Consider the following 17,663-nt stretch of genomic DNA (forward strand, 5'->3'; position numbering starts at 1 on the left):
ATGTTGTGTATAAATATACATACATTACAATATAATACGTCTATCAGAGTATTCAATCTCAAAGCTCGCCTGCTAAACAATCGCGATGAACTTGATCGGACTCATTTACATTTCCCGGTCATCATTTTCATTTCACTTGATTCATCTGCTGTCTCGTGCTCAATTAAATATCCACTAGTCTCCGCGGACGCTTATTGTAAATACTAGATCTACTATTGTAACTACTTAACATCAGAACCGCGACACCTTTCGCTTAAGGCGCTGACATCGCGGGTTAAATACACGAGAACGGCACTTTACGGTGGGAAGACGAGCCAGACTGCTGGTTATGCATGTGTGGGAGTCGCTGTCACTCATTGTTGTTCATTCACGCGAACCTCTTTCCCCTTTACTTGGAGCTGTGATACACTTGACGATGTAGTTCGCGATGGTGTTTGCTCCTAATCATCGTAATCATCATTCCCATCAATCCCTCAACGTTATTATTATTTTTTTTTTCTGTAATAAATACACAGAGTAGTCAAAGTACTGAAATAATCTCCAAGACATGTAATGTAAGATTGATATCTCACTGAGTAAGTGAGCAAACTGATGGAGGCAGAAAGAACAGATCACGTGCGCGTGCGACATGATGATGCTTTGACTCTCGTCAAGTGATGACGAATAAGCTTGTTAATTCTATATGTATATATTTTGTATTACAGAGGCCACCGTCCTCGTCACTTTCGTATCCCGGCGCGGGCGCCAATGACGACGCACGTAGTCCAGGAAGTGGTGGAACACCTGGACCTCTCAGTCAACAGGCACCCACTAGTTTGGACTCATCCGATCCTGGTAAGTAATCATCATCACGTTCATTATTATTATTAGGATCATCTGTCAAGTTAATTATATATATATTAAATTTATTTGATGTATGAGAGAGTGTTTATATTAAATACTTGTGATGATAGGAGTAAAAGATTGAGTGATTGTTTTATTATTTGAATGAGCTGTTTCATCAAACAACTTGATGACAGTCACTCGACGTCAAGTGACATTAAAGGATTGTATCCACCCTTTACTTACAATTTTACAAATCCAGACATGCTACACGTAAACATTTTAACTCTGAGTCGCGCCACTATCGGGGCTAATGAGCGGTCTGTATCCCAATGGCGTCGACGCTGTGTACTTTATAAATTATATTCATAATATTCTCATACATATTCATTAATATTCAAATTATTTTAATCCTCGGTATTATTAAATCAATACGTTATTTATTTATCAAGTTGATTAATTAATTTTTCTGGCGATTAAAATTTAAATTTTAAAATTAAAATATAATTGAGTGGGCACGGAAAAATGTGTACCGGTCGAGATGGAGATTGCGCCACTGGACAACGTGTCCGATGCCCGAGTTATATTCAGTCAGTCACCGGACGGGAATACAAGTTCACGACACCATCCCATAAAGATTCATTAAGACTCGGTCATGTCTGTTCTTTCTCTTCTCTCTTGACCATCCTGACACTCTTGAATTTTTATCTTCAATGGTGTGACGTAGTTAACTGATAAAACCGCGTCAATAATCAATGAGCGACACCAGTCTGACGGAAAAAAAAATAATAGTAATGTTAATAATTTAAACAACCGCAATAATAACAGTTTTATTAATGAAACATCGATAGGTTGAGTACCACGGAGTTTTAAAAAAATACGCGATCTACAAATCGACTTCGTGCGCGATAAAATCCAGCTTTAGCATGCTATCCACTCGTCAATTCTCAATTATACTATTATTTATATTTTTTAAAGATCCTCGATGACGGGTTCACTACACATTCACTCGGCTTATCTGCGTGTGTACCATGAGCAAGTTGTTTGTTCGCGTTTCGTATATATTTTTTAAAAAACCGAGCGTATCACGGGACTATTTAGTACACAGAGCGTCTGGACTCAAGTATACCCTACTTTGTCATAAAATGTGTGTGCCTATATATATACATATTTATTAAATAACCTAGGTTAGCCTGATGTTGATGATAGCGATCAACTATAGGGTCCCTGTCATTGCGTCCGACTAAAACATTTGCTAGTCTTCATTACACGCACACATTTTTATAAACTTTTTTTTCTATCAATAGATCGAGCTTTGAGTCTACCTTCGAAAGGTAAAGGTCGATGTTAAAACTCATACACAGTTGAAAGTATAAAATACACTCACACGTGCACAGCTTGATGAGATCCACTCCCTCTTGCGCCTGAAACCCTCATTAACGCACTGGCCTGTTTGCAGCCAGATAACTATCTGTCAGTCTCCGTTTACCCGCTCGTGTTTAGTTTCACTTGTGAAAAATTGCCCGGTCCTTAAACCTTATTTTTGATATCCCGGCTGTAAAATAACGCAACAGAATGTTATTTAGGAGTTTCCTTAATTCAAATGCTGATGGGCTAAACACAATTTTATTTAAAGAACAGAAAAAAAAAAATGTTGAGGTCACTCGAGGACATTTGCATGAAGACTCTTGCCGAAAATCTCGTCCCACGCGACAAGTTTTAAGTCCCCGAGAGCTCTGACGGTGAGAAGGAGCTCCGACGAATGAGACGAAAGATCATGGACGAGGATTCCTGGAATCGGCGGGAGGGTTTAAGATAGAAGTAATGAGGCTGATTCCGTGTTTTCAGTGTTTCGAGAGTCTCTCGTATCGTTGGGTTATCGGCAGCCTCTTCTTCTCCGTGGCCCCCTCAGATCCCTCATTCTTGCTCTTGCGGACGAGCAGCCAAGAGAACGCTCTTGTGGTATAATGAGGCCTTGATGTCGTGAACTCCCTCACCTTGTATCACCGCATTTTTCTCGCTCTCTTTCTTTGCTTTTTTATTATTATTATTATTGTTATTTTTTTTACGTTACTTTGTTATTTAACATTTTTTTTTTCCACGGGTCATTTTCGCCACGGAGGCGCGTAAAACGTGGTAAGAACAAGCCACGCTCAAGCAACCGGCACCCTTTATTGGTAATTTTGTGGCTACGTGGACCACATTCTCTTGGTGACAACTTTCACACGTTATTCTCTTTCGCGAGTTTTTATTTAATTTTTGTTAATCATTTTTATTTTTATTGCCATCTTTACTCGGATATTTTCGATGCCTGCACACACACTGATTTTTATCAGTCCGAGGTCGTTAATACACCGTACGTTACTTTTGAATGGAACATAAAAATAAATTTTATGATCTTTTAAATATTTATAATAATCGACTCTTCTTTTTTATTTTTTAATTAAAATATTTCCATCAAGATCTCATTAATTTTAATTTTATTCCATATTTAAACCTCTTGCGCCAATTAAAATTACGTTATTTAGATATTTATTTATACTTTATCAATTCTATTACTAATTTTTACTTTACTTTAACTACAAAACTCTCTTATTATTGAACCGAACAATGAATCTCGAAGTCCATTGATTTGTCTCGAACGCCCTCTTATCTCATGAGGGTGATTAGCTTCTTGTTAACATGACGTTACTTGATATTACCGCAAAAAAAAATCACAACCCAAGTGATTGTTAACAACGTAGCTTCCGCTGATACCCTACATCTCTATTATTCTCTCAATAATTATTTTACCATAAATAAATAAATAAATAAATAAATAAATTTTATTCAATTTTTTTTTCTATTTTAACGCGTCAAATACATTTCATCGTTATTCTCATAAATGTCAGAGTGCGTGGGTGATAAAAAAATTGCCCATTTATCCGGGTGATTATTCTCTCAATTTATTTCTCCGTTAAATTTTTTTTTATATATTTTTTACTCACTTCGTATCGTTGCAAGAGCGCTCGTGCACTGCGACGAAAAATCAATTAAATCCGGGGCCCTGAAATATCGAAGCAATTACGTACAATTGCCAAATCCAAGCGTATATATATATGCCTGCTATATCGATAGCTACATTATCGAAGTACACTTCGTGTTAGTCTGCAATTGCAGACGCAATTGAGCGAAAAAAAAAAAAATAAACAAGCCAGCAAAGCTGTTTAACCATTTAAATTCAACTCAATACTGTATTAGTACTTTATCCGAAAAAGCTTGTCCTCATTTTACTCTACATTGTCTACACAAATTCAGCACTGGACCAAAAAATTTTAAAAACTACCAGCGGCATTTGCCTTGTGTACTAAATCGTCTAGTAATTTTTATTTATAAAAAAAGTATTTAATCGCGCATAGGCATTTTAAAAAGTTGATGATTATAATTTAGAATAATAGAAGCTCAATGCCCCTGTTCGCGGTGCTCAGAGCACAACAACTCGCCATTTTAAAGAAATAGATAATATGCACCGACCGGGCAGAATGATTGTGGTCTCAGATCATCGCATGCTGTAAATTTCCTGAGCGTTTGCGCGCGGTCAGGTTAGCGGCACAGCTCCACTCGCTTCTGCTTATATTTTTCTGCTGATGCCAACTGGATCACGCGAGTCGCCTTATTATTTTTTATTTATTTTTAAATCATTTTTTTACTTTCGTTTTTTAAAATACTCTCCTCTGCTTTTTCGAGGCCACATATTGCTCGCATGATACAACTCCACATCGTAGCATCTTGCGTCAGACTTCAACCACAAACCTATAGCTCGTATTTATTTTTACTATGCATTAATAATAATTATAATTATAATAATAAAATAGAAACTGTGGAATCCAAAGATAAACTCAATATGCAAATTAATTTTTTGTTTTAAATAATTTGTTAATTTGGGAAATCTATTGAATGTACGGGTCTGATTTAACGGTCCGAAAAAGTTGAAATATATATAAATTAAGACGACACCAGTTGAGAATCCCTGATTGACAGCTGTTCTGAGGCACGTAAGATAACCTAAACTTCACTCAGCCATGGCTCATGCCTGCTACACTAGTATTTTATACGCTAGTGTGGCATATAGTATATATATTATACAGCTAGCGTGTATGTATATTAACGAGCTTTTATATTTTTTTAACCCGTCCATGCATAAATAACCGGGCCACGCTCTCATCGAACGATTGAGAGAGAAAATGAGAGTTTTTTTTGACTTTGTTCCTTTGATTGTCTTCTCAGAAGCATCATTTCTTAATATTCGTAAAAAAATGTATATATTTTTTCTATTCCTTAATCCTCGAAAAATAAAAAAGCAAAACAAAACTTAAAATTATTACCAACACAAAACTTTTAAAAGTTCTCTCAAACGGCATTTTAAAGACCGTAAAAATAATATGAGAAAAAAACGAGTCGTTAAATTTATCTAAATTTAGCAGAGCTTATTTTTTTTATTTCCTTCATATTTATGTGCGCTGGCACAGTAGGTTCGGAAGCCGAAACAAAGAACTAGTTAGATAAAATCGATAAGGGTAGCAAACTAGTCTGAGTATACTGGTCCTCTATATCTTACACTAGTGTAGTGTGTGGAGTAAAAATAAGAAAACATACTTTAAGTTAGGAGGAGTGCCGCCGTAAACACCATTTCATCCGACGAAAGTCTAAGTCTCGGAGCTTTTCCGCAAGGATTCACCATTTACTGGTGTGGAGGCAAAAAGCCACCCCTTTGGTTCTTTACTGTACCCAATACAAGTCGAAGTTGAATATAACGGCACAGTCTTGTACCAGCACTATCCTTCTATCTTCCGTGCATTCCTTGGGGTATTACGCCCCATGACAGAGGCCCGTGAATTTTATCCATTTTGAGCCTCTTCTGCGGCTGCTTTTGCTTTTGCTTCTGCTTCTGGTACTTCTACTTCTACTGCTCCAGCCTTTTCACAAGCAAAGGGTGTTTGACGACTTTTCCCTCGTCTGCGAGCACTCCAGTGCCCTGAGACACAAGAAATCTCAGTTTATAACAACGTTAAACCATTATGGATTCATCGCACATCATCATTCGAGCGGTAGAATTTTTAATTCTCCCGGCTTTTTCCACGAGCCGCTTATCTTATCAACTACAACACTTTAACCACTTTACATGCTTATTTTATTAATAGTCATTGATTATTACTCGTAACTTATAAATTTATTGTTATATTTTATTTAACGAGATATGTAGTATGGGAAACAAGTAAAGTAAAAATTCAGGCTTTCGTGGAATCGTTTCGATAAATAACTCCACTATTTTAATCGAGGTTTAATAAGTGTGTGAGTGCGATACAGCTAGAGTGCAATATGGGAATAAAATATTTGTGATCTGTAAAAGTTGACATTAATATCTAGGATACGCAGAGAATATAAAAAGTTAAGATTCAAGAGAGTCTTTGCGCCAGTATGAAATTGCTATGCGACGTTTCGGAGGCTTGGTTTGGGTTTTCAGAGAGAGTTTAAGGATTTTCTGAGTTTCGGGTATTCGAGTGAGTGAGTGAGTGTGTGAGAGAGATGAAAGAGGAAAACTGTAAAATAGGGAAGAGGCTGGCAGAGTTTTGGCGAATGAACAAGCCAGCTAGTGAGAGAGAAAGATAAAAAGAGTAAAAGGGATCCATCTCCCGGGTGTTGCGACGACGATGGAAGCAGGAAAGTGCAGTCATCCGGAATAAACGAGGAGGAGAGCCAAAGTTCTCGGTTCAAGTTCGAAACCCGTGGGTTGAGAATGAGTTTGCGTCGCGTCGGTGATGAAACTTTCCCGTGACGAGAAAGAGGGGTTGTCACACCGTTTTCCCTCGCTATCTCCCGTAAAACCGCCGTGCCACACCCAACCTCCTTTCTCCTATACTCTCGTGCCTGGTGGCCCCTTCCCCCTCGCCTCTCTTTACTCCTTTCTACCCTTAGCACGCTGTTCCAACTCTCTCATCATTTTCACTACAGAAGGCATTGTGAATGCTAAACTTGAAAGAAGAACTACTTTGTGAGGCCAAACGAAAAAGATTGCTTGGAAAAGTATATCTGTTTCAGTTTTCAAAAGATTTTTAATCGTTTTGATGTCTCTGTATTTTATTTTAGCCAGTGACTTTTTTTTTATTCACTATCTGCATAAAATCAAACTCATTCAAAGCGACTTATAATTCGTCATGACAGTGGCAAAATTAATTTCAGCGTGTGTCGAGCATTACTCTGCAGTGGGCGAATAAATTTCTGGCTTAAGGCTAGCCAAGAAATGTTTTTGTAGTTTATAAACATAAAATAAAATAATAAATGTTTAAAAAGCGATGAGAAGGCCATCGGGGTAAAAGAACACATCACCTTAAATATTTCTTTTTATATATATGTATTTATAAAAGATAAAGATATGAGGGCTGTGACATATTTTTGCGAGTGCCGTGACGCTAAATATAACGCGTGACTCAGGGTGAGTGAAGAGTTGTCGGGGTAAAAATACTTCAGAGAAGTGGTCGACAGAGAAAGTAAATGAGCCGCACGTTTGCATGCCCAGATATATAATACTATCTGGACACCGACTAACGTTTAGTTATGATAAATATATACATATGTGTATCACAACACACGATTAATAATATAACAAGTAAACCGCAGCGTCACAGAATTCAGACTTAACTCAAATATATATACTCTGTGGATTTGATGGGTCTGCTGTTATGTAGCGGAGCCATCGTTGGAAATTCGAGGACCGGTCTTATTTGACGACGAGGAAGAAAAGATTAAAAAAAAAAATTAAAAATAATATTATATATATACAGAAAAAAAAGTGAAAAGAAAAATAAAAATATAAAACATTATGTTAGAGTGAAATGAAATATAAGAGAAGACGAGAGCAGAAGAACGTGAAGAGATGTCTTTTTTTATTCTGCTGGGACGAACAGACTTTGCTCTTGGTTTACAAGCATGTGGTCTACAAAGAGGTTGCCACGTTGTTAAAATAACCACGGTGAAGCTCGCGCACGAAAGCGTATCTTTCTCTCTTTTCTTCTTATGTCTATCTCGCTTGCTCTCGTGTCTTCATCCGCTTTACTTACACTGTAGTCGGGAAGCTTTACCCAGAGCACGGTGACGTGGACTGCACACGCACAACAAACCTCATACAAGTATCGAGATACAAGAGCAATGTAAAGACACTACTCCTCAAACGGTGCTCACATGTGGGCAGCGTTAAAGTTTAGTAACGTCCTCGTCAGAAAGTCTCAGGCTTCGTGTGGCAGATCAAGGATAAAAATTAATACATTGTCGCTGTGAGCGAGATGATAAGTGTGACCAGACGAACCTACGTGCGTAAATTTAACTGCTAACTGGATAGCATTTGATCATTATAAAGCTTCGGTGCTAGAGTAAAATTTATCGCACGCTCACGCGGGCGTCCCTTATACTCGCGACAGGTGCTGATACTGACACTAAACGAACCAGCTCGCAAAAAGACGTCGCGTTTACTTCCTCAATAATATTTCTTACTCTTGGCTAGTTTTCTCGAGCTTGATGCAATCTCTGGTGCTGACTTTATTGTTGATACTTACTAAGTACTCAAATTGTTGTTTCAAACTAAGGATCGCGGCTAATTTGCTAAGAAGATATGGCTTTTCAAAAACCACTAAATAAACGCGGTGTACATCACATTTGACACATGTCCCTTCTTCATGGCTTAGAACTTTTTTTTTTTCTTAATTTTTTGCTCTATAAGATACTTTGAGACTCAAACTACTGCACAACCAGATGAGATTTATTTTTTACGCACACGACAAAGTTACTTTTATTACGCGTGCCACGTAAATGCGTCGTTAAATGTCGAGTCGTTTGTTAAAGACAAAATTAATAATTTACGATTTTAAATTTCATTGGGTAAAAAAATTTATTGTGGATAATTTTATACTCAGAGACAGTTTTTATAAATAGTTAACTGTATATTTTATTAGATGTAAGAGATTTATTCTCACGCCCACGATTATACATAAATATAAATAAATCCAAGCGATTTACGATAGAGCAATAAGTAATAAGTGATTGAAATAAACTAATAGAGTGTTGTGTTGTTGGAGTTGACTAATGCTTGCCTGGAGGTGTCGCGTGAATAATTACGTTGTCAAGAGTTGTTAATAATTATTAGTTGTTGGTGTCTTGAGGTTCTGTACGGTTCGTGAGTTTTAGAGTTATTGTCAAATGTTTTATAGAGTGGGTTTGAATTGTAATGATTTTTGTATCACGAGTCATAGCCACGACCTTCTGTTGTGAATTCGCAAAGTCAAAGTCAAAGTTAAATGTTAATGTAAATGTAAATTTAAATGTTAAGATAAAATCTATCGCGTTATATTTCTTGTACTTGCTTCGATGTAAGAGTATTTTGTGAGGTAAAAGACGAGTTTAATTTATTTTTTTTAACTGGAGTGATTTTTAAAGAGACGAGGCCGCGATCGATTACTTTACTTACGTAAAAGTTGTTATTACGAGTATAGAAGGGGGGTTTCAGTTCTGAGGAATAAAATAAGACGATTGGGGATTTGGGGCTGTCGAAGAGGTAATGGTGAGAGTAAAGATCAGTTAAGATATAGTGGAATTGGATAAATGACATTGTGTAAAAGAGAGAGAGAGACAGAGAAAGAGATGGTAAATAAGCTGTGGCGAAGTGGAATGCCTTTAAATTCGGTAATAATTAAAGTCAGTGATGTGTATGATTGAAAACGTGGGGACGCAATGGAATAGCTTAAAAGGGTCGTCGTTACTAGCCAAGGGAGAATGATAATTTGAATTGAGGGCTCGTCCTTTTCTGATGACACCTAAAATAGTTTACATTACTACATATGTGTTGTACATATTATTACGTTAAATGTCTTTTGTATATCAATTTTAGCATAAAAAAGGGTGGATGAGATTTTAAATTTATGTTGAAATGATAATTAATTATTCAATAAATTTTTTAAAAATATTTAAATTAATATTTTAATGTCTGTATTATTGATAAAAAACATAAAAAACTACTTAAAATATTTAAGCGTTTAAAATAAATTTCTCAATAATTTAAATTATTTAAATTCTGTAATTTGTCGGTAATTCGATACACGTTGGAATAAATTATTTAAAAATATATCAATGTCATTTAACTTAAAATTTCACAGATATTAATACCGTTAATTTCACTGTTTTTTATTCAAAACTTGATTTAATTTGCATCACCACTAATTAATCACGTTTTACTTTAACCCAGAATTATGACAGACGTAATAATGAGTCAGCTTATTAAAAACCATGATGCATATATATCTATATATATATATATATATATATATATATATATATATAATAAAATGCTAAAAGTTAATAGATCATTTTATTGAATCGCGCATGTATATATAACATGTACATAAAATAAATTGACAGGTATCTAAATCATTAGACTATTATTACGAGGGACACAAAATCTGTTGTAAATTATACAACATGAGTACAAACAGCATTTACGAGCGGCTTGTTTTGCTCTTCATCAACAACTATATTTAGTTGATTAACAAAATAAAACAACGAGACGTGAAATCAAGGAGTCTGTTAATTTTTACGGGTTATTATACTTATCGAAATAAACTCGGGGTTATAAACGAGTAGTCCCGTTGATTATCTGCTCAAGATGAGAGCCGGTTTCAACAACTATAGCGTAACAGCCGGCGTATTAACGTAACTATTTTTTTATTTAGCACACACGATTACCAAATCATGATGATCATCATGAGAAATACCATTATCATACATTCCTGCTCATACATTTCGTACCTATACATTTAAGTAATAAACACTAAAATTATCCAGCGACCCCGTAGTAATTCAATTGTCCAATTGTTGAAGAATTCAATAGTTACTTTTTTTATTTCATTTTATTTTATTTTATTTTTTTCTTATTGTAATAATAGCGTATCTCCGTGACTCTTAGCGTAGATCGTCTGTAGTTTCAATAGAGCAGAAGTGTATACAACAATTCGCTATGTACAGATACCATTCTATGCCCATGGTATAGATGTATACACGAAAATACACAGGGTGAAGCGCGATACAATATGACTGAGGGGAGAGACAACTAAACCACCCTGTCCGGACGCAGCACGCATCACTGCGCTCTTTAAAACGACCTGTTTTTTTTTTATTTTTTTTTTTTTTCACCAACATCAATGAATAGCCAGCGGAGAGAAAGAGAGTGAGAGTGAGAGTAAATTCTCGCGCCAGAAAAAAAAGCCCCGGAAGAATAGTACGCGTACAAGGGAAACAAAAATGAAACGTGTAAGAGAAGCTGTAGTGATGCTGTATGCCTCTGCATTGTCATTTTTTTCATTCATTCCCGATTTTGCGGTTGGTTTGCGTAGCGAACCGATTGTAAAAAAGTGCGTATCTTATTATACATACGCATATAACAACTGATGTACATGAATTTTGTGAAATCTGTTTGCAAATCTACCAGAGATCAAACAGATTATTTTAAAATTATTTTATCGAGATTTATAATTTGAGATCATCATTCTTGAGTTATAATTGATATTTATCATGATGGAGATCTGGCAGATCGGTTTATAAATTGAACGTGAAACCGGTTAAAGTAATGATTTGAGATGATGCTGATGTAATGTGTGTATGCTTGCGCGTGCATCAATGCGTAGTTCAAGTGGATTTTTCGGGTCAGCCGTGTTGAGAAAACAAACAGATTCTACACTAACACAAGGGGCGAGCTTAAACCCTCGGTGGGATTTTTATCTGTTATTTATATTTGCCCGTGATTGAGATCATTTTCAACAGAACAGAGTTGTGTTGGTGCAGCTCTTGAGTGATCCCCGTCCGTATCTGTCGGTTTGATTTAAATCGTGGGAGAAAATGTCAATGATTATTTTTCTCACGCTGTTGACTCAATGAATATAATGTAAATACAATAATATTTATATTTTATAATATAACATAAATATATATATATGATGTAAATAAAATTAGGAGAAAGTAAATGAGCCGATGAAAGATGTGTTTACGGTTATAACTTTACCGGAACCCAATGGGTGAATTCTCGTTGACAATCTCGATCTTCATTTACACCCTTGGCCTTCCTTCTATTCACCAGTGGAAGAAGCTCTTTCCTCAGTGTGGGCTGTATACACAAACCAACCCTTAGTGTTTCTGCACTTGCTTTCGTGCGTTCCATCTCCATCTCCATCTCCATTCCCATCCCTTTCTTCTGCTTCATCTCTAATACTACGGCGTAGTGTAGCCTGGTGCGGTGCTTGAGCGATAAGAATGAAATGCCAGGGCGTACAATGAAGGTGTCGTTGCAGGAAATTATACAGCAGTTATAAGAGCGTCTCGCTCACTGAGCAATTGTCTCTCCTATATACCGGCTCTTGGGGTATTGTCTTTTACCTCTTGCTTCTCTAGCTCTACACTCTACACTCTGCACTCTACATTACCGAGTCGAGTTGACTCGTTTACTTCTCTCTCTCTTTCTCTTGCACCCTGGGTGAAACACACACCGCTTGTCTGACACCGGCTGGTACAATAAGAGAGATCTAATCGTGGGTAAAGTACTTAATATCTTAAGGTCGCTCCTTTCGTGCAAGTGAGACGCTTCTGTCAAACCGACGACCTCAAGACCGAGAAAGTCCCACCAGTAGATATTACAGCGAGAAAGAGAGCGAGAGAGCAGTTAGGGATCCCAGTGTTATACGAGGGTGGATCTTCATATCATTGTGTATCTGATGAAGACGCAAAACGTTTCGGATGACAGATACTCGAGTACACGTCTTACCTAGGAGTCTATTTGAATACCTTATAAATGCTTAAGCCCTTCTAGCGGAAGCGTATTCGAGAAATAATTTTACTTGGAAAATTATATTTTATGCAATCCATAAATTATTAAATTTGAACATCAATATTTTGTTCAGTACTCAACAAAACTATATACAGTCTCAATAAATATTTAATGGACTTGTGAATTGGTAACGGAGTCAAAAGATACTTTAGTAAATATAAATAAGTAATCGAACACCGAGTAATGAATAATAATGACAGTTTTCGCTTTAGCGGTAACTGAGAAAGTATACCCTTAACTTTTGGGGTAGCGTTTCATTCCATTATGTGTCAAATATCGAGGCGGAGTAACTGGGTAATTTTTTTTTTTTTTTCCAAGGCATTTTTCATCCCAAACATTATTTCTTTCTTCTTTATCACCTTTCACCTCGCGCTCGCGGCTGCGAATTTTATTTTTTTATTCTTTGTTGCTTTTCGGTCTCGCTTAGTTTAATATCACCCAGCACACAGTACAGGGCTACATGGAATACAGAGAAGCGTCTTGGTTACCCGCGAGGATATGAAATCGAGGCTTAAATATTCCATGGAGTTGTATGTCGACGGGACACTCGCTCCTTCACCACAATGCCATTCCACGTCGTTATAAAACATCGTTACCTCCACCCAATCTTATTATTATTATTATATACTTTATATCGTTGTTATGCGATCATCATTCCCTTCTTATATAATACAATCTTAACTTTATTAACGGCCTCAACATAGGAAAGGTCGCATGAAAACGTATTTTCTTACTGCTTATTTATTTTACTTTTTAATCTGAATACTTCTCTTCTCCGTATATTTTGCAATTCAACTAGAATTTTTTTCACCATCACTTAAATTGTTATTTTTAGTTAAAGTTTTTTTAGGGTTCATTTTGTTTTTTCTTTAGGTAATTTTAGATCTAGATGGAGATATATAATGTGTCGTAGGCGTCCTAAGAATTCATGAGTTTTCCGCAGCAAGTAATTTCTTTATTTACCTCTCGTGGGATAAAGAACGTGGAGACACTTCTACCCTTCCGTTTTTCTACACCTACTGTGTACTTTTCTCACTCACTCTGTTTATCTCAAGAGCTATTTGTTTTTATCACGCAACTCCCACGGGATTCTCGGTGGGGATGTGTCACCTATCTCAAATGCGACTTTTCTCATTCTCCAGTTCCTTATTTTTTTTATTTATTTATTTATTCATTCTGATGCACATACTCTCCGTGCCCGGGTGAGTCCTGCACCACCCACGGGATGTACTGGAAGTAGACATCCTAGGGCGTGTGGAAGCGTTAGCTGGTAACTTCGAGGGGTAGCTCCAAGAAACAGTAGACAAGTCAAGAAAAAAGAATACATATATGCACGCACGTCACACGTGACACGTAGTGTGATTACGTTATTTCCCACAGACACCCTTTCTATACAGTATTTTTTGCATTATATTTTGTATTTTCTTTTTATCCGCGACTCAAGTAGCGAAGTTCATTCGTTATTTACAGACCTGTCACAAAATAGAAGGGGTTTATATTCCGTACTGTTGTTAGTCCGGAAATATTTTATATTTTATTTTTTATTTCTCTATATAGCTAAAAATATAAACAAAGAAATGATATAAATACAAAATAACGTAAATTTCTGATTCTTTTATTTCTTAGAAATAAACAATAAAATACTAGTCGCTGAGGTATAAAAAGAATTAGAAAAAAAATATGTGAATTCGATGTGACGGGTGGACTGACGCCCACTCCTATAGAAGGGCTTGAAATTATTGTAAATAATTTCAAAGACTAAATATGACGATATCCTTAGTTCTATTATTTAGAAAGAATTGAATTGTTCTCTCAATTGAAATTGTGCAGCTGGTGGTCAGCAGTGTTGAAGTCTGCTTACTACCAGCTGAAAGGAACAATTACACCCCCACAAGTGGACGAGGATGGACGTCCGAGCCCACGCAAGGACGAATTGATCGAAATGAGTTAGTCACTGCTAATAAGTTGTTTCGAAGTGACGTCTCGCGCATACAATTATATCGCTTATTTACCGTGTTCTTTATAGATCATCATAACATTTATTACTATTATCATAGATACCGTTATTATAGATTTGTAAGTGAGACTCGGGACCTTTACTGGGCATTCCCATGTTTTGGGGACGCCCAATAAACAGGTATTACTTATAATTCACTTATGGTTACTTCTTTTTCTGAGTGACTCATGACCTCATAAGATCTTAATTAATTTCTAGAGACGCTAAGCTAGGGACGGTAAGATCGCGCATAACATTCGATTTCCTTATCAATTCTATGAGCAATGAAAATTATTGAGAGTCGATAAAATATTTCTTTAGCAAGAAAATTTTTTGGCATGATATATTTGTTATCGTGGAGTTGTCGCAGTAAGCAGTGAAGTTGAATTATCCCAAGAGACATCAGTGTTGGAAATTAAAATCCTTGAAAGTCTTGAGAAGATTCTGTTAGTACGAGTGAGAATACTGTATAACTTATATATATATATATCAGAGGGTGGTAGGATCGAAGTCGGGTCCATTAGGAAGCCCCGAGGGCCCCACGGAGTGAGTTGTGCAAAGCGAAAGAGACTTTCCCTTTACTATCTCAAGATGTGTCACCGATGATGAATAGTTGGCATGAACAAAAAGAATATCAACCGCTTCCTTCTCTTTGCTACTTTTTAACCTAAACCATTTCCATCTTAGGTACCTTCTTCGTTATATTTCTCCATCCTTGCACGATTTCGCGCATTACCCTTGATACTTTAAAGGTAATATACCACTCGTCTCATCTCCCCTTCGACACGGCCCGCCAATGGCGCCCAACTCCCTCATGATATCATCTTAATTAAAAGTTACCAATTCATTTTGCTTACTTTTTCACACTCCCCACGCATTTCTTTTCTCCCATTTGCTTTCATTCTTTTGTTTTATTCTGTCACTCCGGAAATGGATAAAGAAAAACGTCTAAGGGTCCGTTGTCTCCCATTTACACCGTCTCGAAAAACCCACGACCTAGAAGCTGTGAGATAGCAATGAAATTGCTTATGTTTTCCACCAAGGAAATTAAATTTGATCCTACTTTTGTTAAAAATTGTTTCATTAACAACACGACGATGTTTTCGTCACAAATTTTTTTTTCTAATCATAATAATAATTCTTTGATATCAATGGAGCTTCTCATACATCAGAACATATTTCTCGCTTATCCTTTCTCAATATATCAACATTTGAAATCTTTTTCTTCGGATGTGTAACAATGCGGGCTGCATTTCGCTTAGTTTCTTCCTTTGCGATTGATCTTGAGCTTCGAACTATGGGTACCCGCACACAATATCTATTCTATACATAGCATCTACATATATGTAGACGTATATATAGTATACGTGCATTTATACGTTTATATAATATAATATAATATGATACAGTACAGAGTAGAATCGTCGTTCTTCCGATATTGCCCTGATATTAATCACCGTTCTGCCGATCGCAATCGATCCTCGTACATATGCCAGGCAATTATACCGTTCTCTCCGACGACCGGTGTTTATCTGAATTTATAACGAGCATTAACCACCGCGTCTCATTTATATTCACGCTGTCAGCCTCACCAGTCTTTCCAATTTTGTTTTTATTATTTCATCAAAATATACATACGTCCATACAATATATATATTTATATTTATGTACACACACTCAAAGATGCCTATATATTCATGTAAAAATCATGTTCAATCAATTAAACCAGTCTGCTCGTATGTGCCCGTTAACGAAGCTGAAGCTCAAGACGATGAATAAGCTTACTACATACTAAAAACATTCGCACAAACTCTTAACCAACACCATACGTCAATATTTTTTTGCCTTTCGAAATACATTTTTTTTTCATTTCAATGTTTATTTTAATTTCGTTTTGTTGATTTTCAATTAGAAATTTTCGTAGTTAATTTATTCAAATACAATCTGTACCTGTATCTAAATACGAGCCATCTGTTTGATTTAAGCCTTGAACCAGCGGTTAATTTACTTACAATATTTTTTTGAGCCTTCCTCAAGAGAGTTATGATAAAACTAAATTTTTTTAATCACTCGTGTCATAATAAGTTTTATCGTGACTTTATTAAAATTCCAGGTGCGTTGTCACAACAAAGCTTCTGTTCAATCATATGCGGGTTACCTGAAAACGTTTTCTATTAATAGTTCGACAATTAATCCTAATTACAAATTTAAATAATCGTTAGTATTTCATAAAAAAAATATCCAAGCTGAGTTTATGTCTGAGTAAGAGGCGACGACAAATTATTTTTGTATGGATATTGTAAACTTCTGGACTCAGTTATATCTCTGTCGTAAAACTGATCCCTGTATAATTTTCAATCGTTCGAGGATTTGACGACCTCGTCATTGAACATCACGTCGGACTTACAGTAACCCTCCCTACACTTTTCGTCTTGACGGCTCTTAGTCTCATACTGCTACTGCTGCTGTAAAAGATAAGGGTGGAATGACGAGGTCACAACGACCGGTAAAAAGGTGATCTCTTTTGGATAATGTTCGTACTAGTAAAAGAAAGTGTGAGCCGAATAGAAGATCCGGCCATAAGATTTTCTAGTGTGTGAGTGCGATAAAGTAAAAACAAAGGAAAGGTAAAAAGAAGAAGAAAATAGCGATCAGGGTTGTTCACCGGAGAAAGTATATACTTTCTCGGAGAACATACCGATGTCTGGGAAGCCCGTAAAAAGACAATACTGTCCTCACCCTTAGCTACACCTTCCGAACCCCTACTCCAAACTCTTTTTTATTGAGGAACCTTTACTCGGGCTCTTTCACAGCTATCACGGTACCACCAAGTGTACCTACAGCTGCTTCACCAATTGTCTTAAAAACATTTTGTTACAATCGTTTTTCCATCTTATGCCTTTACTCCTATTTCTTCTACCATCTTATACTTATTGGTCTATTATT

General features: G+C 36.3%; 1 protein-coding gene across 8 annotated transcripts in view; it reads left to right on the top strand.

Annotated features, from left to right (window-relative positions):
- The window catches only part of LOC130676538 (homeobox protein homothorax), a 263,375-nt gene that overhangs the window by 80,882 nt on the left and 164,830 nt on the right, over positions 1–17,663 (top strand). For all 8 annotated transcript variants that reach the window (XM_057482847.1, XM_057482842.1, XM_057482844.1 and 5 more), the window contains exon 7: positions 705–834. In XM_057482847.1, the coding sequence (XP_057338830.1) occupies positions 705–834 (130 nt within the window). The remainder of the gene's footprint in view (positions 1–704; positions 835–17,663) is intronic.

Source organism: Microplitis mediator, chromosome 10, assembly GCF_029852145.1.
Source record: "Microplitis mediator isolate UGA2020A chromosome 10, iyMicMedi2.1, whole genome shotgun sequence".
NCBI lineage: Eukaryota > Metazoa > Arthropoda > Insecta > Hymenoptera > Braconidae > Microplitis > Microplitis mediator.